At 32.2% G+C, this 27,166-nt stretch overlaps 1 protein-coding gene across 2 annotated transcripts in view; it reads left to right on the forward strand.

Moving 5' to 3' along the window:
- Window positions 1–26,184, forward strand: part of LOC145316286 (uncharacterized) — a 157,876-nt gene extending 131,692 nt beyond the window's left edge. For both annotated transcript variants that reach the window (XM_080156711.1, XM_080156712.1), the window contains 9 exons: window positions 2,596–2,741; window positions 4,582–4,691; window positions 4,961–5,794; window positions 8,096–8,220; window positions 13,234–13,792; window positions 13,943–14,072; window positions 15,521–15,571; window positions 24,799–24,886; window positions 25,126–26,184. In XM_080156711.1, coding sequence (XP_080012837.1) covers window positions 2,596–2,741; window positions 4,582–4,691; window positions 4,961–5,794; window positions 8,096–8,220; window positions 13,234–13,792; window positions 13,943–14,072; window positions 15,521–15,571; window positions 24,799–24,886; window positions 25,126–25,177 — 2,095 coding nt within the window. In that variant the 3' untranslated portion in view covers window positions 25,178–26,184. The remainder of the gene's footprint in view (window positions 1–2,595; window positions 2,742–4,581; window positions 4,692–4,960; window positions 5,795–8,095; window positions 8,221–13,233; window positions 13,793–13,942; window positions 14,073–15,520; window positions 15,572–24,798; window positions 24,887–25,125) is intronic.
- The last annotated feature ends 982 nt before the right edge of the window (window positions 26,185–27,166 follow it).

A 27,166-nucleotide genomic window follows, 5' to 3' on the forward strand; every position in this document is an offset into this window, starting at 1 on the left:
TGCCAGGGAATACAAGAAATACATACCGAAACAAAATCTAATACAGCGATACTCGCATCTGGCTAAAATAACAATACCCCTATCCACCACCTTTACCACACACCCTTCTCCTCTTACTGGATGAAAAAACTGACCAATAAATGTGTTCCATATTAGGAACCTAATATTCACCCGTCAATATATCCATGTATATACTATATCCATTAGTATAAGATGAGCATTTCCACAACAATTGCTCGTTTACAGTAATTATATGTGTTAGCTCATATATTTTCAACATAATATACAGTATACATTCTACAGTTAGGACTACCAACCGCATCTAGCTAAGTAAATATACATAACATAAGTTTCCAACTTTATTAAAATAACAGACTGTCTCAAATATCTTAAAACTCATTTTGATGGTTGTCTGATTTCTTTGGATAGAAACGAAATTTTAAAAATATCGGGAATTTTTAAAAAATATTTTCGAAAAAAATTAACATTTAAACATTATTTCACTTTGACGCGCTTTGTTTGATAAAGTATCCTTCTTTTAAAGAAGAAGATTAAATCACAAAATTTATGTTTCTATATATTTAGACTTGGTTTTGTGCTCCCTACTTTTAAAGCCTAGAAAGATAGGCATTATGCAGGAATGCATATATTTATAAATATACATGCACATAATATATGTTTGTTTTGCAGTTGGGTTTCTGAAATACATCCTATCTATTAAACAAATAGTATATGATTACTATTTTCTTCTTCTTAGATTGAATTTTCCCAATATGGATGGCTTCTTAGATGTTAAAAATTAGTTAATGATCTATTATCACCTTTTAAAGAATATTTCTTTTTTTGAAATTTGCATAGACAAACAGAATTCATCCTTTACAAATTTAAAGGGAATGCAAAAGTATCTCAAATTATCTCTGAAAGAAGATAAATTTTTTCAACCACCCAACTCTATTGAAATACTCACATAAAAAAACGTATTGCCTTTAAAACTAAGGATAAATTGATATTTATTTTAAAAGGCAGTTAGATTTAAATCGAAAAGCATCCGATGATATTTTGTAAACCAATTGAATAATATTAAATAAAATAATTATTGTAAAAAAAAGTCCTTTCAAAGAACATTGGCCTTTTTGCAAATAAATTGACAATTGTAATACAAATATTAACGAACAAAGGGTGCAGGGGAGTGTTAATACCCCCTTGAAACATAACATTAGAAAAAACTGCTGCGCTCTCCCCTATTTTTAACACCCCATGTGAATCTCTGTGCACGCTATTATAATGGATGTAGAATATACGTGGATATTATGACAGGGGAAAAATTGTCATCAATTTAGCTTGTTAACATGGAATACGGTTATTGGTCAGTTCATCCATTTAGTATGAGGGGAGGGGATAGGGTGAATCAATATCTTAGCACGATGCGTTTTTCACCTTATTAGAGTTAAGGAAAATCTGTTGTAAGATAATAATATATTTAAAAATTTCTTATTATATGTATATGAATTAATTACAGCGCTATTATAGATCAATATGCATAATATAGATAAGTTCATCATAAGCAATTTGGCACAAACTATATATAAAACATGTAATCCTTTGACTTTTTCTTCATTATATGGGCTTATAACTAGGGTATGGCAACTAAACAGCTAGTATTTTTATTTCTGAAATAAGAAAAATAGGTTACTATACAAAGAAGCCTATCTACAACCAAATTACTTTAGAACGCGTATCTAATTTAATTATTATTAATAAGAATATAAAGATTAAAAATTCTACAATAGTTTTAATGACGTTATTTTTACCAGGAATGGGGAGAGGGGTATTGTAAATTATACTAGTACCTAAAGTTTTTTAAACATGCTCTCTAATTCCTTGACTTTGGGAACTTTTTATTGAGATTGCATTGTTCAAACTTTTTTTACCTATAACTTTAATCTACAGATTTTTTTCTAATCATTTGAGATGTACATTATTAATTTGTTGTTTTTTGTCTTATCCCAGAAGGTCACTGATATGTGATAAAAAGCGCACACTTACGTTTATTTTTGTAGAGCAGCTGCGCTCTAAAGACTAATCAAGTAAGTCACTGCACTCTTTATGATACATGCACACTTTACAATCAAAAAGTTCATGATACGGGCTACAATTATTTTTGGTAAAAAGTATCGGAGCAACTTTATGATTAGGACGTGTCTGTAATTATCCGTTTAACACGCTTAACTATTTCTTTACGGCGTTGCTGTTGCTTTTGTGTTTTGAGACTTATAGCATAAATGATAAGACAGGACTTCCCGACAAGGGATGTGCAATCAAAGGGTTGGTTGTCTGTTGGGTGTTACTTAACCTAATATCCTAAAGTATTTCATTCCCATTAAAAGCTGATGATGCACTTGGGTTCATTAAGTCATGTCTTAAAATCGAAGGAGAACCCCGCCCTAGCGAGGTAATTAACAAGGCAATACGAGATTTTAGATTAACCATTCTTTTAATTTTAAAAGTATGAAGCTTTTTATTGCTGCGCCTTTTGAGTATATGATGGTGAAAGTTGTTATAATGCATATTTTTAACAATCTGTTTTTAATTTAGGGAGCAGCCAAGAATCCGCCGCAAGGTGAGCCGGGTCGAGTCTCTCAAGCGGATCATATTCAGCCGTTCGGCGGGAGCTTTCGACGACAAGAAACGGCGGTCCAAATCTGCCGAGACGGAAATTATGAAACGGAATACCGTCGACAAGGAATCAGACGTTGTTCAATTATACCGTTGAAGTCTCTTCTAATGAAAAAAAGGGGGAAAAACATCCATAAGAAACCAAATATAGATAAACTAAATTTTGAAAAGTTACCAAAAAAACAGACATGAAAACGAAGATAAGGAGGGGTTTGGACGTTTGGACCTTAGTCAATGTCATAGAGTAGCTGTGAGTCTTGAAAAGAATAAAAGTAAACCATAAGTAGCGAAGCATGCACAAACATAGTTATTTACAATGCAGTCAATGGCTATTATCTTTTGTTAAGTTCGTTCATCCAGTAGGAAGGGATAGGATGGTTGTATCATTATTTTAGCCAGGTGCAAGCATCACTTTATAAGAGTACATGGAAATCTGGTGCAACATCCAAGTAAGAATATATCGATTTATCTATGGTTAGTAAATACAGATGCAGATATTTCCATATTAAAAACAGAAAAATAAAATTTCACATACTTTTAAAGGGTCATAAAAAAGGAACTTTTAACAATAAAGTAATTATAGAGACAGGGTAAATATTTCAGGCCTAAGAATTTATAATTACTTAATCACATACCACGAGGTTTTAACATTTTTAGTCCCTCATTTACATCCATTTGTCAGCCGAAAAATGGGCAAATAATCATTATTTATGGGTAAATTGGCCTAGTCGGGCATTGGGCTTCACAGGCAATAGGCTGAATAATTCATATCAATGGAAGGGGGAGGGGGGGCTAATTACCAAAAGACGATCATTGCTTGAAATTTATTGTTTCTTTAATTGTACTTAAAACACGGAAAGGCATGCACTAATATGTACACACTAGAATACACCACGTATATATACATTCAACATTGTGCCTTTTACTCATTATAAAGTTATAGCGGTGTTTGTAAAAAAAATTGGGTAAAACGTTAGGGTATTTTTACAAACCTTATTATATTTATGGAAATATTAACTTGGGTTAGCGCAACTAAAAAGTGTTATGTATACCCATTTTGATGAATAATTGAAGCATTACATAAGTATTCTTCTTTTTAAAATGTTTAAATTAAAAGATTGAAGAATATTATATCTGAAATAGAACAAATCGTTTTGCTTAAAAAATATCCTTTGGGAGATCAGTTCGGGGACGTTCAAGAGAGTGGGGTATAGTTTGATTACCCCGCCCCCGGTAAATTTTGTACCCTCCCCCATATCGTTTGGTTTATTTTATTATTTTCTTTATTTTTTGTTACACCCTACCTTGCCTACAAATATAGCCACAAGAGATACGGGATTCAAAATAATTTAATGATCTTTCATAATAATCATATTTTCATATACTATTAATTTGTTATAGTCTCTTTCTATATGGGATACGCTGGAAATGATTGAGATCTTAATGGTAATTAAGGTTAATTATGGGACTATAGAGATATAAACTATTTTGATTAAGGTCTATAATTTTATATTGATGGATGTGCGCTGTGTATAATATTATAAAGTTGTATTCTACGGTAAAAATTTTAATAATTTCCGCTTTTATGTTAATAGGACATACCGTGTATTGTATACCGATTAGAACCGTTTGATTCCATTAAAAATATATAAAATTTTAAATTGTTAAAAACATTAATAAAAAAAAAACATTCGTAACTAGTTCACTGGGGGAAGGTATTTTAGTTTGATTGTTTTTAACTTTAATTAGGTCAGGTTAGGTTATATTGGATACCACGGGGTTAGGGCCTCCCGTAATAATAGAGAATAAAAACAAACTATCCCCCTCATTTTAGTTTATTCAAAAATAAGATTTATGTAGTTTGCCCTGAAAAAATAGAATTGAACACTGATAATGTCTGTCCACAGGGTGTTGGACCTGACTCTGGCCTGAGCTCTGAGGATGATATCATGACTCCGCGAGCCAGCTGCTTCGATCTAACCTCAGAAATTGGAGAGTTTGACTCTGTGTCACAGGTATGACAATGGATTTATTATTACTTGGATCTTACACCAGTTTACCATTTGCCCTAAGAAAGTGAAACTTATAGCTAACTAAAATAATTTTAACTACCTGGGAACATATTTCTAAAAAAAAGCTGAATTAAACCACTCATTTAGATTTTTAACTTCCACCTCCAACAACAAAAAAGTTTAACGTTCTTGATTTAAGGGTTTAGAAGATAGTTGTTTGTAATGACTAATAGCCTACCAAAAAAAGAAAAACCTATTGATTTATTTTTCAGATATCTTGTCTTGACAGCCAGGACCGTTGGCACTTCCTACAGCGCAGCTCCGCTTCCGTTTGTTCAGACATGATGTCCGCCACCGTTGACGACAACAGCACTGTGGTCAGCAGCTCCAGCAACAAGAAATCTCATTTCCCCTATTCCTACATTCGCAGCAAACTGTCGACGCTGCCCGAGGAGCTGCAGAACGGAGTGTCCCGCCGGGAAAGTGTCCGCTCCAACTACCAGGCCACCTACTCTGAACAGGATGAGTACTCCCTGGTCGGTTCCAGCTCCCAGTCAGAGGTGGGGCCAAAGTTGTCTAGTCTAGCGCCTAGCCAGCGACTCAAAATGCTGGCGTTGCGCCGTAAAAAGAGCAGGTCCCTGGCGGATCTGCAGCACGAATCCTCCCACTCTTGTCCACCGATACCTGAAAAGCCTCGCCAGCACAGCTCCAGCACCACAAGCCGGGCGGACGAGAGCGGATACGATTCAGACACGCGCAAAAGTGCCGAGACCGTGTCGCCGAAAGGCTCGGACAAAAGTGACTCCGACGATAGCGGAGAAACCAGCGGAAGCTTCACCTCCGACAGAAAAGACTCGGATGAAGAATCACTGGAGGAGCCGCACTATCAGGTGCCGCGCAGAAATCCTGACATACGGCCGGTCACGCCACAGAAACCTCCGCGCAAGAGTAAGCTGCCGGAGCCAGAGTACAAATCTGTGGGCCGGACCAAGAGCCAGCCGCCAGCTTCAGAGTTGAACAGCAATGCTGGTATGGAGGTGAAGGAGAGGTCGTCGTCAGTACCCAAGCCCAACCCTCCACCATCCTTAAGTAGCAAAAATTTCAAGGTATAAAATTTTCTCTTTACATATTTACTCCGAATAAGAGTAAAAAAAATCCTTAAATAAACAACTGATTGTCTATATAACAAAAACATTTTATGATATTATAGTAATATAAATATACAGAAAAATAATGAACAAAAGTTGTCAAGACAAATTCAAATTGAAAAAATAATTAAGACAGGCGCGGCATGGCAAGCTTATTCAAATAATTTGAATAGATTATTTTGTATTAGATTAAATCTTTTCATGTGCAATAAAGTCCTCTAAATACTATGGTGATAAAAATCTGACAAGACACTTTTAACAATTATCTTTAAAGGCAAAGCTTATCTAAAATTAGGGTGTGTATTTGCGTCTGTTTGTACGTAATGGCTAATTATAATCGTAAATATATGCATTTTAGAATCGTCTTATTGGATTTAAACCATTTATGAAGACTTCTGTATCTATAATAATCTAGGACACGTAGCAAACCCAAGCCATTACAAGAAGTGATGTACTTACAATTAAATTTGGTTGAACTTTCCACCCTTATATATATTCAATATTTGATTTACAATTTTGATACCTGGGTCGATAAGGCACAAATTTTAATACCATGGCTTTGTGTATATTGTCATCCTTGTTATTATTATACGATTTGACAGCAATAGTTCTTTGTTGCAACATTTATATAATTATTTAAGATTTAATACTTTCGTTTAATTCATCTTAGCTTCAGGCAAAATAAAATTTTTCCAAATATTGGCTAGTTGTTTAGGTAGTTTTACAATTGCAGGGACCTAAAGGAATAAGACAATATTCGATAAATTGATGTACATCCCCTATGATGATTTACAAAATTGCCACTTCTTTAGATTTTTTAAGTGGATGAAACGTTTGGATACTCAACTTAATGAACCAACCAAACAAAATTCAATAAAAGTCCCAAAAAATGTTAAGCTAACGAATAAGAAATCGTTATTATGAATGTTTGGAGACCAGTGCAATAACAGCCCAATGTCCCCTACCTCCCTAGTACAATAGTGCATTACAGCTTACACAAACCTAGTATTTATTTATGTATATTTTCAATTTATTTTTACTCGTTCATGGTGATTAATCTGAAAACGGGCCATATTAGAATACATAACTTGTTCCAATATAGTCAAATGCAATGACTAAAATAAATTTTATTTAAAAATCAGGTGGCCGAAAGACCAAAGAACTAGCCCAATAATTGTTTGTCTGTCTAAATAATTCCTTTTCTGACAAACAATTCATTTTTTAAAATTTTATTTTCTATTATCACGTAACAATCACCTTTGCAAAAATTAACAAGGATGATAACATCCCCGTGACTCTTTGGCGGAATAATCAAATAAACAAATAATGTTTTTAAGCAGATTATCATTAATCAATGTTTTCTTTTAACGAAAAAAGTTAGTTATTTAATTAGGTTTACTGCTCTCCAAACCTCTATTTTAAATTACATTTCCCCAATGAGCATGACAGGCGTACCGATGCACAAATTGATTTATAGAGTAGATACTCTATGATTAGTATAATTTGCTCTAAAAAACTTCAGCTGTCCATCTCCAATAATAGCCATACTTCCCTCTTTGTTACTTATAGAGGACATTAATAAGACCTGAATAGACATTATCATAGTTTTTAAAACCGTGTAAAGTCTTTGATTTAAATATTTATTTGTAGCAGTTCATAGTCTGAAAATCCGTCTCCAACGTACTGACATACCTGAGTTATAAAGCAGCTTCTAACAAAACTGAAAACAATAAACATTTATTCTCACACAGCATTATAGATAGACATCTTGTCCCAAATTTAATTACAAATCATTTTTTTGCGAATTAAGTAAATGTCATTTGAAAAGTAAAGAATGAATGAATGGATTTGTTACTTTTAGTAGCGAAGCTACTCTGTATTTTACTTTGACTGTCCATCCGTCAGTTATTCAGTCCGTAACGCTATTAAGGTTAATATGATTTTCTCGGCTCCTTTAAAAGATAAATTATTTTTCAAACAAATTTGTAATAATTGAGGGGGTTCTGCGTTTCAATCTTTGGTTTGTGGAATTATACCAAATATAGATATCAAAGTAAAACAGTAGGGAAGGCACCACGGGGTATGGACTCTGTGTCGACTCTCAGTAAGGTCTTATCAGCCAATAGTGTCGGAAATATAAACAAAACTAAGTCGCTACAATAGAGCAGAAAGCAATTTGGTAGCAGACAGAAAAGGTCCCCACCACTTGGGTCAGGTATATGTCTGAGTTATACATTTCTATTTATACATTTTTTATAGATGATGAGATTGGTGAAGGATGAATCGAATGAGTTGGGTATCATCATCAGTAGCAAGAAGAACGTGTCCAACGGGATGACTGGATACTCTATTGCCCATATTGAACCACAAGGGCTAATAGACAGGTAACCATTTTATTCATTTGTTGTTGGACAAGAGGGCCAACAAACAAGGAAAAAATGTATATTTTCTATATTTTATTTCGTAGCTGTCTTCGAAATATTAATGTATTTCTCTGTTTTGTTGGAATGGGCCTGTAGCTCATCTGGGCTAACAAAATAGGAGGGAACCTTTCATTGTACAGAAAACTGTCTATGATACGTAATTAAAAACTAGCGACTACGCCCCTAGAGACCTCTAGTGGCCCTTTAAATGTTTTGGTTTGTTATAGTCTCTACGATAATTCTTTATGTACGATACCTCTTTTTTTACGTTGAAGTCTCTCGTATTTAAAATTTTTTTATTTTTTTGTCATTTCGTGGTGGTACCCTCCCCCAAAATAGTTTAAACCTTCACGGGAACCATGAGAATCTACCCTGTTAAGGAGAACCCGATCGGTTCAGCGGTTAGCGAGATCATTCGGTAAGACTCACAGACACACAAACAAACATCCTGTTACTTTAGTATAAGGATAATTATTCTGTATTCAGAAATAACACTTTATAACCAGCTAGATATGATGGAAAAAAAACATCTAAAAACTCCAAATTCATGTATATTTTAAAAATGTTAGAAAAGAAATGTCAGACAGCTTTTTCAAGAATTTAAATTTACATCCCGTATTTAAGAAAGGAAATATGCTGTTATTCAGTTTAATTAATTCCAAGATTTTACTCATTAACATTTTCAAGATAGACTAAAAATTTGATTCCTAAAGATTTATTTTCACAAAACAATAACAACACTTTATCTGGTTACTCTCATCATAAAGTTATCTGTAATTATGTCTTAAGAAACCACCAAGAAACTAGCCTAAGACTGTATTTCAATCATTGCACAAATAAAATTGTATTACATATTATTTTGTTGTGCAATTATTTTGTTCCAGAAAGTTTCCATATGGATGTAAGGCTCTGGCATACTATGATATAGTACCACTAATCAACATCTAAAATTTTATGAATATAGACCTCATTGAAAGTAAGGATTTTCAAAGTAATTGGGATTTAAGCTAGTCAGCACCAGGTTTTTATTTCCAAGGGAGAGAGTAAAGGGATGTTTAACCCTTCAAACGTTGAAATCCCTCATTTTAACCCGCTCAAACCTTACTAAACCGATAAATATCCGCTGGATTAGAACCAGTTCTTAGCCATACTTAATAACATGTACAGCATCTTATCACGAACAGTTTTCCACGAATAATTAAAAAAAAATATTAAGATTACCACTAGTCTTGTTAGCCCGGGCCTTCGGCCACACGGGGCTATCAAAACTGGTAACTTTTTTTGCATTTTAATATCTACGGAAAACTGTCTATGATACGATTCGATAAATAATTATTTTTGTCTCCTTGGGTCTAAATTACTAAGTCTATTATTTTTGGGTCGCAATTAACATCGCCAAGGTTAATGCATTCATAGTTATCCTTTTTAATAGCGAAGCGTCTCTACATGCGATGATCTGTTCGTCGATTTTTTAGTCAGTAACCCTCTTTCTATGCAGATACATTGGTCTAAGCCTTTCATATCATAATTGCTCTTACTATAGTATTTTTGATCTTAGCCATTTTTCTACTCCTATATTTATCCTTTACCTATTTGCCTCACAGATGTTATTAAAAAAATCTGATGCCTGCCTGCCATTGAAGCAATTGCAGGTGATGTTATTAACATTTGCTTTATATGACATAACCTTCTATTAAGTTTGAGCTTGAGCTAGTATTTTATCACGCTTTTTTAAAAAAAAGTATCACCAAAATCATCCTTGTTTATTTTAACAAGCAAAGAAAGAAAAGTTCCGACTACATAAAGAGAAATTCTATTGTGCAGGGAGTATGGGAGGGGACAATGGGCAATTAATTCAATTTAGGAGGGTTCGCTGAAAAACAATGTAAACCAGATATATTAAGAAAATTTGACCAAAATTGTAAAGGGATCATGGTAATCTAATTTAGAACTAAATTAGTTCTAAGAAAAAAATCATTTACTTGAAAATTAAATTACCAATACATCACAATGTAGTAAACATTCTGTAATTAATCACTAAAAAATCTTGTCTACGTCAACCCTTCTCATATATTTTTAACTTACACCTAAATTCAAGCGGTTCTTTGATTGTTTAATACATAAATATCACAGTAGAGTTTCTATAAATGAAATGACATTTTATTGGGAAAAAATATTTGTTAAAACCAGTCATTAATAACAAATTTTTCTGTCTACATATTTAAAACTAACTCAGCTAGTTAACGGGGCATTGATGCGCTAGTACCCAAAGTCAGTCAGAATCTGCTGTATTCATGCACATTCCCTTGAAGCCAGTAACTGAAGTCTGAGACTCTTAAAAATTGAATATTCGATCCTCCCTTACTCCCTGTCTATTGTGTCTCAAATCAAGAACTAAAGAATAAGCAAATAAACATTATTTTAATACATTTTAAGAATGACACTAGTAATTTTTCCTGTATGGCTTACAAACTGTTCAATATCCTTTGGATTATAACCGGTTCTCAGCCATAATGTATAGCATCTTGTATAGCATAGAATTACAGACAATTTTCCACGAATATTACACTGAAAATCATAAAATTCATACCAGTTAGCCAGGGTCTTCGACCCATCAAGGCTACCATACATGGTTTTAATCTTAAAATTTTTCATATTCATATAATTTTTCTTTTCAATATCCGCGGAAGGCAGTCTGTCTATAAATATGATTCGATAATATAATAAATTTTACACATATTTTTAAAAGGTTAATCAAGTACCTTTACTTTTAACTAAAAATATTCTTTAACTTTAAATTAAATAGTTCTTTATATTTTCTTATGTCAAATGATTTAAACTGACCTTTCTACATATGATCGTAGGTTTGGTGATTTTTATAGAAATACTGTAAATATCATTCATACAGTAAAATAATGTAGGTATTGATTTTAGTTGCACTTCTTGCTAATGTGTGTATGCACCGGTTTATATTTACTTGGATGTATTGACGTTGGAAAATTTGTCGTCAATTTAGGTTGCTTACACGGAACTCATTTATTGACCAGTTCGTTCATCCAGTAGGATGAGGGGGAATAGGTAAATGGGGTGGATGGGGGATATCGTTATTTTAGCCACTTGTTTATGACCAAGTTGGTGTATCCGCTTTTGGGATCTTTTGTTTCTATGAAAAAAAAACTTTACTACTTTATATATTAGGTTATTCAAAGTGATTGAAGTTATTAATATGTTAGTGGTTTTTGCTTGGATGGTCGGACGTTCAGTCGCAACTACCCTAGCCATAGAGTAGCTACGCTACTCACAATGTAGTTTATGATAGAATGTAATCGATCATTTTGTATCCTTACACGGAGTCTTTAAATTTCTCTTCATTTTGTTCCACTGCCCGTTTAGGAAGAATCTCATTACTGATATGAATACTTTCAGCTCTACAGTTTGGCATGTGCAAATTTGGGATCTTAATTTACACACATACACATATACATCACATATGTTTGTAATTATAAAGAGGAAGATATTATGGGTGCTATCACACAAAATACCACCTTGAACACTGATAACCCCATTTCTTATTCAAATCAATCAAATATAAAGGGGGTGGGATTTTTTCTTTACTTACTGTTGGGTTAGGTTAGGTATGTTTATTGGGTACTGGGTAGCCTAGCAGTGTTATGACCTCCTGCAGGGGTTAGGTATAGGGGAAAAAACATTCCCTCCCATTTTAAATTTTTTTTAAAATAAAAAGTGGAAGGGTTTATCAGCCGGCTACATTTGAGCAACTCTGTAGAATAAGATTATTTTTAAAGGTTTTTGATTATTCTACATATACATATATATATATTAATCTTTATGGGATACCAATATCTTTTAAATATTCATTGTATCCAATTATAACAGTAAATAGTTAATTTGTGGACAATTTTAATTACAATTAGGACACACTTAAAATTACATTTAATTCAATTGTATTTCATTGCAAAAAGATAAAAGTTGGCAATTTTAGATTTGTTTGTGCAATTAAATGTGTGGCCTGCAGGGCTGTGTAGCTAGACCCTCTGTTTCAATAAATTCTATAAAAGTTCCCAAAGTTGTTCAGCCAGAGAATGAGAAAATGTTATTATAAAACTTTGGGGACTAGTGTAATAAACAGTTAAATGTCCCCTCCCTCCCTGACTGTTAGGGGAAGCGGGTCGTACTTATTGTAAGGAATTACCTATTGAAAGTTAATTAATTTCACATCAGTTGCTAACTTATTTAGCTGTTAGTCAAAACACTTTTTTTAATGGGCTGAAGATTTATTTATATTTTATCTGGCGTTGAGCAAAAAAATCAGCGGCACCACATCCCTATTTGTTAGTAAGTGTGCGTGCAACACACAATATAAAGTGCAATACGAGTTCATTTAGTGTTTAGAACATGTAGCAAAATATTGCTTTGATGCAGTATAGCACTTTGCTGTAAGCTTCGTCAATCCTAATTCTGATTTATTAAGTAGTAAGGTTTTCTGTCTGATGCTTAAGATTGAGTTCTCCCTTTTAAAAATAAAACTTATGAACTAATCTTTTTTTACAAATAAAACATCAAAAACAATTGAATCTTTAATTTAAAAATTGGTTGAAAAGTAAGAACATGTGTTAGTGTTTGATTATCAGTATATCAGCCTCAAAGTCGCCGCACCGACAAGAGGATTGTTTCTAAATTTAAAGATTTGTTATTTTAGTTCATGCAATGAGCTTTAATTGAATCAGTTCGAATAAAATTTATTAAAAACCTGCTAACTACCATTATTCCTCTATTTTTTTCTTTTACTTTTTTTCATTGTATCAGGAATAGTTATTTCTCGCATCGTACTATAGACAGCTTTCCGCGGATAATGGTAGAGAACCGGTTCTAATCCAGTAGATAATAGTCTGTTTAGAAGCCATACTGGAAAATTCATTATACAAGATTTTACAAACTTTTTTTCCTTTTTAGGGATGGACGGTTCATGATCGGGGACGAGATCATCAACGTGAACGGTTCCAGCCTGCGTGGTATCACCATGGAACAGGCCAGGCACATACTCGGCACCTGCGGACCAGAAATAGACATCATCGTGGCCAGGGATCCACACGTGAAACCGCCGCCCTCCGCCGCTCCCACCCCATCGCACAACACGAGCAACATTGGCGAGCGACGTAAACGGCGAAAGCTGCCGACCATCGAGCGGCCCCAATCAGCGCCAATTTACAATAATGTAGTAACGGAGCGGACAATTATGTCGAACGGCGACCTCACAAAGACAGTCATAACAATAGGGGACGATGATGAATATGATACAGGTGGGCCGCCGCCAGAGGAACAGCGTAGGTCGCAACCACAGCTGCCAGGGCCTCACCAATCGCTGTCCGGGTCACACCTTCCGGAGACAAGAAACTCAACAACGTCGGTGAACAGCGGCCTGAGGAAGGTGAAGGCTGGACCGAAACCATCAAGGATTCCACAGCGTCACCAGTTTTCAGGAGTTAGTGTACACACAGTAGAGTTTGAAAAGGTAAATTGATTTAGTTTTGTTTTCTGTAATAGATAAACTTAAACTGTTTAATTTACATCATATCCGTTTATAATTTTTTTCTCGCCTAAAAATTGGTGGATTATTTTTAACGTTTTAATTTGTAAAAAATGAAAGCAATTATTTTTTCAGGGTCCTGGAAAGAAAGGGCTCGGCTTCAGTGTTGTGGGAGGCATCGACTCTCCCCGAGGCAGCATGGGAATATTTGTAAAGACCATATTCCCTGACGGTCAGGCTGCAGAACGTCCGGACCTGCGCGAAGGTTGCCATGGCTCCAACTTGACGGCGAGACTGACCGCTGACAACCGCTGCTGCCTTTTGCCTGCTGCATGAGACTGGAATGAAAGGCGTTAGACAAGGATACATTTGTGTCCGATATGGACATGACAAGGCTTTTAGTAAACTGCCCATGACAAGGCTTTTAGTAAAATGCCTAGATAAACAAAAATAAATCTTGGTTATTTAATAATTTATCAACTAAACTTAATTTTAATCTTCCCATTCCTGTCTTTTAATTTTTTCTTTTGTAAAAATATTAAGAGCAATGTTACTCTATAAACTAGATTTGTGAACTTCTAATCATATCGATAAAATCAATAAAGAGACAACTGTCTCTACCATTTGTTCTTAATACCACATATTCAAGGCTTCCTATTGTGGGTATATTGTTCCTTGTTGCATAAAATGCATTTACGACAGCTTTATTGTTAAATGCGTAAAGCATTATCTAATAGCGAGGTCAGGTAAGGTTGCGTAAAAAATTGTCACGACCTGAATCGTATACGCCTCAAATTCAATGATGGATTACGTGATTGTTGGATTCTTACATTTTCAAAAAATATAAACTCATCCAATACTTTTATAATATTTGATAAAGGGTTAGGTCAATGAGAGAAAATAAAGTTATACTCTAAAACGTAGGACTATGAGAATTATAGAATTTATTTTAGAAGAGTTATATCAATATCATTTTTTCTCCCATTAACCTACCTCTGATTCTAAATTGTTAAAGTTCTAAAAGGCTGATTTTTATGGTAATAGGTTTTTAAATCTAGGACAATTAATTCACTATAAGTAGCGAAAAAATATCACACAGAAAAACGAATTTAATGGACCTCTAAACAACATAAACAAACAAAAATGCTTCTTTTAATTTAAAATACAACTTAAAGATATTTGATAACCTAACTTTAATATATCTTAAATACATGAGTAACTGCTATATGAAATTATCAAATAAAACTTTGTAAATATTCTTTTAAAGAATTCTAAATTCTTGACTTTTCTATCCTTCCTTCTTTCTCCTATCCTGTTTATTTTTCTTTAAATTAAATCAAATGATCACACTTTGTTTTTAAAAACTACATGAATTAATCCGATAAAAAAAATGTGTAAAGAGGCCTAAAAATTATATACTTTTAAATACAATGTGTGCTCATTCTACTTTTCCTGTTTATATCATTTAAAGTAATAGGATGTTTGTCTAAATTAACATATTAAATCAAAATATTAGAATTGTAATATTTAACTATTATTTTGAGAAGAAGTTTCTTTGTAAATCTTTAATATAAAATTTGGTTTTTTTGAGGAGAGTGGGTTTATTTGAAATTTACCTCTTGCAACTAAATAAAGCACTAAAGCACTAAAAGGCGCAGCCACTAGTCTTTAAAAATATAATTGACTTAAAATTTAATAATATTTGTTTGGCAGGTGATGAGATATTATCTGTGAATGGATCAATCCTCCAAGGAAAGTCACATGGTGAGTAAGGTTTTTGTTTTTTCAAACAAGACTTCTAATCTGACATATTTCTGCTGCATTAAAACCAGTTCTGAGCTAAACTGAGCTGGATCTTTAAATCATTTTAGTAGTGAGCCAGATCGGGGTGCGCCGAATTTCAGCCAACCACAGTACGGCATTTCATAAAATACTGTGCTCTCATTAGTGGAAAGTTGGCTCACCCCGATCTGGCTCACCACTAAAATGATTTAAAGATCCAGCTCTGAATAAATAAATATAAAATTGTGTTAGTGACAGTTTTTTACATTTTTTTAAACTATGGGGTTTAATCCCAGTTTTGTTGGTCCTATCTTAAGTCCACTTTTTTTTGGAGCGGAGGGTGTCCCTCTCACTTCAAGAAAATAGCTTGAAACCATAGTATGACAATGAGGTATATTTCTCAATGCAGGGCCAATCGGTTCAGCAGTGAACGAGATCTTAAGCTTCATCCTTTCAAATGAAAAGACAGAAAGATGACGCTCTACTTTGTATTAAAATTATTATATCTCTCGTTTTAGTATCAGTTTAGTTTATAGGCTTCACACAATACAATTTAATGTGTGAGGAATTTAAAGACAATAAAATATTCTTAACGCAGCAGTGACAGGGAAAGGGCATCCGAAGAAAAATTTTCACCCATCCAACTTTTCAATAAGTTACAGTCTCATTAACTTTATTAAGAGGCACTTTTGGGTGCTTTAGGAAAAGGGGGGTCGAGTCTCTCCTTTCAATATAATTTCAAACAACAAAAAGAAAACAAAATTCTCTGGACTGATATAAGGCTGTAATGGAGAACCATGTATGTAGGTGTAACGATTAGCGAGATCAAACGCTACAGACACACAAACATGAACCTGTTACCTTTCTATTGCATAATATATTTGTGTAATACAGAAAAAAAATAATTTGTCTTTTTTTATTAGTGGAAACAAATTGGGCTAAATATCTTTCTTTAGTTGCCATATCCCTGCTCTGTGTTAAATCCATAAATCTCAACATTCTTGTATAAACCATCATTTTATCGCTATTAAATGTTATCTGCAAAAAGGATCAAAATTTAGGGTTCACGAAGCTGTCTATTTGAACTTGCTTAACTTTTTGTTCAGGTCATATGGAGCACTTTTTGTAACAAAAATTAAATTTACGCCCATGAAATTCTAGAATTAGTTAGCGCATTTTAGTTCCTGTTATATGGTGTAACTGTAAATGATTTTAATTTAAGAAAGTCAAGTAATTTTGATAAAAGGATGGCTATTTATGGCATCATATTATATACAGCTTTCCGCAGATATTAAAATGAAAAATTAAATTAAAAAGTTTAATTTATGATTTTTATTTTAATATTCGTTTAAAATTGTCTGTAGTACGATGCTATACATGAAATTCTAATACCGGTTCTAATACAGCGGGTAATAATCAGTTTTAAAGCCTTATTTGCAAAAAAAAACACTATTTTCTACAGGGCCCTAAAAACGCAGGGATTATCTTACCTAATCCAAATTAATACACTTTTTTAAAGTCTTTTGTTGTCTATGAACATTTTGGAGCTGTTTTTCTTAAACTTAAAATCTACTTTAAAAGGGAGTAAGGTGACATTGGACTGTAATTTATAGTGGTATTTGATTGGCTGAAATCATTGGGGATAAACATAAATTTCTTTTCCATTGTCTTATCCCTTAACATGCCAATACATTAAAATAGCAGTTTGATACTTTAATTTCAGAAATATATTTCAAAATGCCCATACAATATACAAATACTAGCGGCTTCGCCCCTAGCCTCTAGGGGCTTTGCCCCAAGAGGTTTAATCAAACCAATTTTTCGTATTTTAGATTTAAAAGAAAAATAAAAAAAAATAAAAAAAAAAATTTTGGGGGGGGGCAATTTTTTTTTTTTTTTTGGGGGGGGGGTATTTTTCATTTTTTGGGGCGGTTGGGGGTGTCCCACCCCCTAAGAAAATAGCTTAAAACCATCACAGGACCAGTAGGTATAATCCCTGAATAGTAGAGCCCAATCGGTTCAGCGGTTACTGAGATCTTAAGCTTCAGACGGACAGACAGACGGACAGACATCGTTCTACTTTGTATTATAGATTATTTAATGATTTTGATGTCTATATTTGTCAAAATCTGATGAAAACTGTATTCAAAGTTACAATTATATTTTGCTCAAAGCAACAAAACAATGCATTAAAACAGATTCAAACTTAAAAATGAATAAATTTTAACCATAGATATAATCAATAAAATAAAAGTAGACAAGAACTCTGTATTTGTCTTAAACCAGGACCCTACCTAACGTTTAACTTTAGTTACATCTCTTAACTTAGTGTTATATAGAGACTTGTCTCTTTGGATGGCAAGTCTAATCAACTATAAAAAAAAACATTATTCAAGCCGTTTTTTAAGTCTTAAGTAATAGATTTAAAATGTAAGACAACTTTATCAAACTAACATCTTTGTTCAGGCCAAATACATATATATATTATATATATATTTCAAAAACTAAGGTTTCCACTTTAAGTTATAGTAGAGTTGAAATCTAATATGATGTTTTTTTATACTACAAAATAAAATATTATTGTTTTGTCCCTACTGACTCATTGTGATAAAGCAACAGTAAGATAATTTGGAATTTCAGAAAAAAAATCAAATTGATATCAGACTTTAAAAGAAATTTGTATACATTTATTGATGTTTTACTTGTAAACTAGCATCTAGGGGCTCTTAATCTCACTAAATATGGTGGTAAAAAAGCCTAAAACCATCACACCCCCTCTACCTATGTCAAGCATCTCTAAATTAGATAACTTTGTCGGTTCAGTGGTTAAAGAGATCTTAAGTTCCAAAACAAAAAGCCTATTACTTTTTTAGTAAAGCTAAAATTTTACACATACGTTTATTTAAAAAAAAAACTTTATTTAAGATTATTACTGTGTAACCCCAAGACAACCAAAATGATCACAAAGCAACAATCAATCTAAATCTGGATGATGAGCACACACACACACACACACAAGAGACAAATACTCATTTTGCCATCATTGGGTTATTCCGGAAATCCAAGCTAATTCTATTTCCGGTTCTTCCGGGTGGGGTAGCTGTGGTTGTACCCAACATTGATTTATTAAATTATCATGTCAAACTGTAATTTGTGGCAATTAAGCGCGCACATTTAGTGGGCACACGACCATTTTTGGGAGGCGTGCGCAGTAATCATTTGTTTTGGGCACTTTATGTGATAGCTTAGCGATAGAACATCTAAATTGTTTACATTATAACAATTTGTAAAAGCGTTGGTCTTTAATAGGTTCATTACAGGCAATATGACCATGTAATATAATATTACTATATTTTTAGTATAAGGAAATACTTTGTTTTGCCTCTAATGATACACCAAATTACCCCATGTGTAGATTACAATTAGTCGTTGAATCGTTTAGACACTTAATTTAATGAACAAACCAATCAAATTTTAATAAAGTCCCCAAAGTTGTTAAGACAACGAATAAGAAAACATTATTATAAAACTTTGGGTAATAAACAGCCCAATGTCCACTCCCTCCCTGCATTTTCACCCTCCAAGCGACGAAGAGACTGCACTTTAAGATTTTTCCTAAACTCATAGTCATAGTTCAAATTTTTTTTTCCTTTATATTGGTGGAGGATTAATTTTTGTTCCCATTTTCTCTCCCTCCCTATCCAATGCAATGTATGAAAGAGTTTTTTATTGAATTTCCATATTTATATAATTCTCTCTTAAGCCACAAAAATACCAGGAATAAAGGGGTTGTACTTAGTGTAATAAAAAATATTCTTATATGAAAAATAATGTTTGTTAATGTAATTAGCATTGTCCCCTCCCTCCTTGATGAGATCCAAAGAATTTTAGTAAAATGATCTTCCTGTTTAACCCTTAACGGTCGGGGGGGGGGGGGGGCGTTGAACGCCCCCCCATCCGGTTTTTTCTATCTCATTTTCTGTGTGTGAAAGATAAAGAGCCCAAACTGCTTGACTTTTTGACTATGGGTATGACACATAACTGAGAGTTGGAATTTTTTGAATATCTTCATCCTGGCGGGCACAGGATGCCAGCAAACCTGGCAGGGTCATCCAGGTAAAGAGCGAAAATATTTTTTTGACTAAAACAAAGCATTTTATCATACCAAAATACTAAAAAATCCTCGAGTAGTACATCCTTATATAAAATACAGGTGTTCTAGTCACTTTCAGGTTCCAGGTATGATCCTGCAGGTCCTGATCCTCCAGGTCTCCAGAAATCTTTAAAAGTCTCCTGTGGCCGCAATTTTTGACTTAGAGACTTCAAATTTTAAACTTAAGCTTTTCTGACATGTCTATATAACGTATTTAAATTTCATGAAGATCCGCCTCCGTTTTCCCGCCTAACGCCGACTGCAGCGGCTGGCAGCTGCCAAGTACAGCTGCGGCCGCTGAAATTTATATTTTGATATTTCAAATGTAAAATTTACATAAAGTTAAACATTTTTTGGAAAAAAATTTTTCTTCTAGCTTCAAAAATAAGAAAATTACAGCCGTTTGAAATTTAAAAGTAAAAAAAGACCTAAAAACAAAGGTTGTTAAATAAAAGGGTGAAGGAAGCGAAAATTGACTTAGACTTATAAAAGGTCGGAAATTCATTATCAAACAAGGGACTTGCACAAAAAAATTTAGCCCTCTAGCTCTAATAGGAACTGAGATAATAAGGGGGGGGCGTTGAACGCCCCCCCCCCCCGACCGATTAAGGTGCGGCTAGGGGCCCGGCTGTAAAGGGTTAATGGAGATAGAATATACGTGGATATAATGACAAGGGAAAAATTGTCGCCAATTTGGGTTGCTAACATGGAGCTGATCCATTAGGAGGGGAAAGGACGGGGTAATGGGGTATCTTTATTTTAGCCTGCTGAGAGTTTCACTTTATTAGAGAACATGAAAATCTGGTGTAACATCCAAGAAATAATATATTCATTTCTTGTTTATGAAGTGAAATATTCATATAACCCTAAGATTATTCATAATCATATACACTGACCATAACACAGTGAGGAGTTTCAAATGATTTTAGTATTACAAAGTGCCTAATATACAAATAGAGATCATCTATTTAATTCTCATCACACGGCTGGACCCTCAGATGTCAAAAGTTTATTTTAGTGTTTGGCCAAAATGACTTAGCTATTGTATCTGTAAGTACGTCTAATAACACCCTTTGCTATTTTTAAAATCCTAGAAAATTTTTTTTGCAAGAAAATTGCATAAATTCGCAACCCTTTTTAGAACCACTACATAACTCGAGTTTTAAAACTTTTTATATAAAATCCTTTTTACAAAAAATATCAATAATTACTTAAAATTAAACCTGAAAGAAAAAAAATCTCATTACACGTGTTAATTTGCATGTTTTAGGTCTTTTTTGAGGAAAGTTTAACTTCCACATTTTTGACAATAATATATTTTTTTAACTTTTCAAAGTAAAATATAATAAAACTTAAACGGTTTTTCTTGAATTATCAGTTGAAAATTTCATCAAACATGCAATTTAAGTGATGAAAATTTAATAAAATCATTTTTTGAATGTTAAGAATTACCAATTTTCTACATTTAAAACAAAATGTTAACAAAATTTAAAAACATTCTAATATATAACTTTAAAAATCAATAACATTTTATAAAATGATGTTTTAAAAAATAAATCATTAAAAGGTATTAAAATGCATTTTAAGTTGCTTAAAATTAAAACGAGAATATCTTTTTACACTTTATTCTTTGTAATAGAGATTAATCGTCATTTGCTGAAAATGAAACATTTAATAAACTAATTGAATCTTTTTGTGACCATGTTTAAACTTTTTAATTTTTACACTAAGGTGTTTTTTAATGAAAATCTTTGTTGAATTCTCTTTTACGACAAAAAAAGAAAGGGAATTTTTTACTATTTCTAGGTTATCTTATGTAATTTAAACTATATAATATGAAATAATTTTGAATTGTCTTTCTTTTGAGCCACAAAACACTGTAAAATGTAACATATATGCAAAAATAACAATTTTTTTAATGAATATTATAATATCCTTATATGACATTGCATCAGAGCTTATTCTTTAGATCATATGTTCATGAAAAGTAGTCATAAACTTGGAGGGTTGCGCTATTTATTAGAATATTAAATAAACTTGAATGGTAAAAATATTAGCATAGCCTTTGTCAATTCAAATGCTTTAGGTATATTATTCGGAAAGTTAGTTAAAAAAGAGAGAATTTGCTGTGTATACTGTTGAAAGACTTTCAAAAATGTAAATTACAAAGCAATCCTAAAAGATCGGGTCGTAGGCGAGTCTTAGTCGGGGGTTTTCTGATAGCAAATATTGCGTTATTGGTATACAATGTAAAAAAAAAAACATTTCAAAGAAATTCTTTAAATAAAACCCAACGAGTATTGGCAGTACAAACATCTTAATGCTAGCAGACATATGTTTATCAACATTTGCAGAAAACTATTTCCACAAGAAAAATTATTCAGGTTTCTACTTCACAATTTTAAATATATCTTTCTGATAAAATGTTTGACATATATCGTATAATCATTTACCAAAAAAAATATTTTGATAATTTTGATTTCAGAGAAGATTAATCCTTTCAAAAAACTAAGACGACATTTTGCATCTTCTGTCATGACATTTTAGAAAAAAATATAAAAAACCAAAATTTAGTATGAAAACTATTTTCATAGATTTTTCTGAAGGTATTATCGTATTCTGTGGCTTTGTTATTATCATTTACTTATATCGAAAGTGCCAAACATTGTACCCTAACTTATTCATTTAATAAAAAACCAACCGTGATCAGTATACAAAAAAATATTGTCTGTAAGAGACATATACATGTATATACATAGTCATCTTTTTTTTCATTCTTACACAGTAAAAAAATGGTTTATAATTATGTGTATTAATATCTCAAGTACACTGCTATCTATTGAAATACCTGACTGTGATATGAATATTGAACCAAGTCTAAAGAAATTAATATTCTACAGGACTAGCAGGAAACACTAAGATTAAATGTTTCATTTACACTGCTTCGGACAAATAAAGTCATACATTATTTAAATACATTTCATAGTTAACCTATTACGCGTAAAAATCTAGTCCATCACACATAAAAATATTTTTTACTATTTTTGATACTTTTACTGAATAATATCACTAACACCTTGGTTCTAAATTTATATGACCGTCGCTTCTTAAACACGAACACTGTGATTACACAACCTTCATTTACTCATTAGTAACACATTTTTATTTGTCATATTACAGGGTTTTTTCTTCATGCACCTTGCATTGTAGAATATTACTTTCGTAGGTTAATTGCAACACACGTGTTTACGAATTAGAACCGTTTTATATGGCAAATTATGGTCTTATAGCATTTTACCTTTAATTGGCAAGTAGAATCCAAATACCCCCCCCCCCCAAAAAAAAAAAAAAAAAAAGCTTGAAATGAGTCTACCCTATCAAAACTTGGCGTATATAGTTATGGTCTCAATGTATTGTCTATGTGTTAATGTTAAGTCAGCCATGGCTTCTTTTATATGTTTATTGTTTACGTCGGCTACATGACTATGATAAAAAGTGTCCTGGCTGACTTAATATCGACACATCGACAATACATTGAAACTATAGATTGATAGGTTTTTGTTTTGATGTAAACTGCCGGGACAGAAGCAAAAACATTTAGAATTCTGACCAAATATTTGCCCTACAATCAGATTATAAACTTTGCACAAGCAAAAATTTTATCATATTTGTGAGCTATGGCTCTGTAAGCTCTGGAGACAACCATCAAGTTCGGTAATTATATAGGACTTTTATACTAATAATGGATCTATTATTTCTTGCATCTTATTATTTACTGTAATAAAGTTAAACTTGTAGCTGGCTAAAAAAACAATCCCCCCTTTACCCCATCCCCTTCCCTCCTGCTGGTTTAACGACCTAACCAATAAATAATAGGGGATATAGCAACTTAAATTGACGATTATTTTTCCCTTGTTATAATATCCACATATATTTTACATTTATTACATTACTACAGGCAAAAAAAGATTAGTATGGATAAATTAGTTATGTTCATTTGCTATAACGTTTTTTTTTACTAAATTTTTTAGTTATTTTATTTAAGAATTATTAAAATCTGATTAATTACATTTAATCTTCAAATGTATTTTTATTTTATAATCCTTTAAAGTAGAATTTTTGAAGATTTTGGACACTTTCCCAAGTCAAAAATATCAATTCATACAAAAAAGAAAGTATTTTTGTATCTTACTATAATTGTATTACATCATACTACAATAAGTTGTTCTAAATTTTGTATTTATTTTATTTGAGCATTGAATGATTAACTAAAATTTATATATATATAAATATCACGTATATGACGTAGTTTGAATATTAAAACCATTATCAAATGTTTGAACGGTTACAATATTTTGTTGTTGTTTGATTTTTGTTGAGTTAATATGTAGATTATGTCTGGCAGATTTAATGACAGTAAGACAGGCGGAAAGTGATTGTAAATCGAAAAATTAAAATAAAACCTACATTAAAGTCCTGATTGAATTGATCTATCGGTTTAAAACATTTAGACTGATGAATTAGGACGAAACTGACAAAATCATTTTGACATTACGTTAATTTTGTTAAGACATTAAATGTCATGCATTGAAAATGCCAATTCAAAAACTGATAAAGAGTCTATACAGCTTTCAAGAGACGTAAATTATTTGACATTGGAAGAGTCGTTCTATCGATTTCTGACTTTAGTTGTATTGATGGAATTTAATAACAAACATTTTCCCTTTTCCATGAAGAAAATACAGTTTTTTTTTCAAGTTCCTCTAAATGAATAAATGATTTGGTTGTTGGTTGATATGCAGATTTAAATACTTCCCTTCTTATAAAATGATGATTGTTTTAATTGTTTTGCTGATGTCAATCAAAAAAACTGTTTTCAATAACTATGATAACGATGTTTTAGACCTATATTTTTCATAAAATATGAATTTTTATGACTTATTTATATTATTGTTTCAGGCCTTCCACAGGATTAATCTTTAAGTTAAAAAAAGTTTTACTTTTCTTAATAATTCTAGAAAAGTTTTCACTATTTAATTTAGAAATAAAATTTTAGGCGAGGCAATCCAGGTTTTCAAGAACATCCGGCAGGGGCCTGTTTCTCTACACATTGCCAGGAGGCAACAGTTGCCATTTGGAAAGAGGTGAGTTATTTTTGTTTACAGACAGAGTTTTGGCAGCTTAAGCCATTTTACTAGTCATTTGTTCTATTCCTTTTTATATGCAAAACAGACTCACAAACAAAGTTTGTAAAATGAAGAAAAAATTCGAATAAATACTTATTGATGACGAACAAAATTTCCCTTTTACTTGATCAAAATTAATGGCTGAAAAGTTTGGACACTATTTGCACCAAAAAATCAATCAATTGTTTTATTTTCAGCCGCAAGTTCAAGAGCCATTCATGCGAAGAACTAGAAGTACTGGAAGAATAAAAGGAAGACGACAAACATTTTCATCATATCTTATTATTGTAAAACCAGTTTTTATGTGTATGTTGTATGTTATTATATTGTTACATGTTTTTATTCTTTAGTTGTAGGGTTGGGACCTTAAAATTAAACCATATTTTTATTGAAATGTAAATATATTAAAAATGAATAACTAGTCTTTAGAATAATTTCTTACTTGTTATTTCTTAATAGTTTTATCTGTTTTGTTGCTGTGATAATAATTTTGTCCCCATTTTTTTGTAAATAGTTTACATATTTATTTTTCCCGGTTTCTAATTTTAGAAAACTTTTTTTTTCATTGTTATTCTAGTCTTTATTGAAATACTACAAAAGTAATATTAAAATTGTATGCTTAATCGACAGAAAGTGTATATTGAATCAGAAAGAGAGGGGACAATGGGCTGTTTATTACACTAGTCCCCAAAGTTTTATAATACCGTTTTATTATTGCGGACTTTCGTGAATTTTCGGTCGATTCATTAAATTGGGTGTTCAAATGTTTCAACCATTAATTTTAATCTACACAAGGGGTAATTTTGTGTATCATTACTGGGGAAGTACATCAATTTATCGGCCATTGTCTTATCCCTTTAGATCTCTGATATTGATTGGCTCTTTTGATATTGTTATTACTATACTTTTTTGTAAATAAATGTATGAATATTGACTCTATCTATTCTTGAAATATGATCTGAATAATTTTGCTTTATCATCAAAAATGTACAATTGAATGGTAATCATATCTACTTCTTTTTGCAGCTTTTTTATTGTAGAATTTAAATTAAAGTAAAGTAAATTAAAAAAGAAAAATCAAACAATTATTTCCCTCCAAGTACTCGATATCAAGGTTTTTTATATTATTTTATTTGTCATTTTTTTTTTGTTTTAGTGTTATTTTCTTCAAATGCGTGTAAGATTATTTTATTAAAATTTGTTTTTCAAAAGTGTATTGTATGTAAATACTTCAATCAAATAAAATTGTAACTTTTTGTGTATTTTTTATTTTAGGTTTATTTTTGACAAGTATTATTTGTAATTGTATTTCATAAACAGTTTTTACTTAGTAATATGAAAATCTATCCTGGTTCAAATAAACAAATAACAAGGATGTTGTAAAGAGACGTACGGACTTTCCTGGTTCAGTCATAGCGTTGCTACATCTTCCTAATTGTTACAGAAATTATCATTTAATGTTTGAAATAGATGGGTCTATTCTAAATTGCTGAAATTAACGATAAGAGCTAACCGTTACGTACTAAAGGACAAACGTACCGACAAATAAAATTTAAACGCCAAAATAACTATGTACTGTGACACAAATGCAACTGCTTCAGCCGTTGCTTTTTAATTCAGCGGAAAGACACTTGTGTTCCGTCAATCTAAGTAATTTGTAAGGTATCCAAAAAATATTTAATAAAAAAATCACGAAACCTTCTCGCATTTTGTTATCCTATTAAATAAAATAACACGGTTTTTTGTTGAAGTTTAAGATCCCGGCAATTGCTTACTAGAATTTTAATATTCAGAGAAGTAATAAATCTTCTTTATAATATAAAGATAGATTTTTTTGTCTGTAGCGAAGGATCTCGCTAACCGCTGAACCGACATGGTTCTTTTTTACAGTGAAGCCACTTATAGGCTCTGAGATGGTTTTAGGCTACTTGATTATTAAAAATAAGTCTGGATATTGTTTTAGGCTATTTTTCTGCCCTTCAAATATAGAGCCCCTAGATGCTAGGGGCGCAGCCGCTATTAATAAGGTTTTTTGTCTGTAGATTTCGATAACTACTGAACCGATTAGGTTCTCTATTTTAGGAAGGCTTCATATAGGTTTAAGTCGTGGGATGGTTTTAGGCTATTTTTCACTCCTTTCTGTACTCCTACAAATACAAAGCCCCTAGATGTAAGGGCGGGCGCAGCTTTTAGTACCTACATAAAGATTTAAGCCTAAGGAGAAAAAAAACCTTTTAT

This window comes from Acartia tonsa, chromosome 4 (assembly GCF_053477335.1).
Source record: "Acartia tonsa isolate MP-2025a chromosome 4, ASM5347733v1, whole genome shotgun sequence".
In the NCBI taxonomy this organism is placed as follows: domain Eukaryota; kingdom Metazoa; phylum Arthropoda; class Copepoda; order Calanoida; family Acartiidae; genus Acartia; species Acartia tonsa.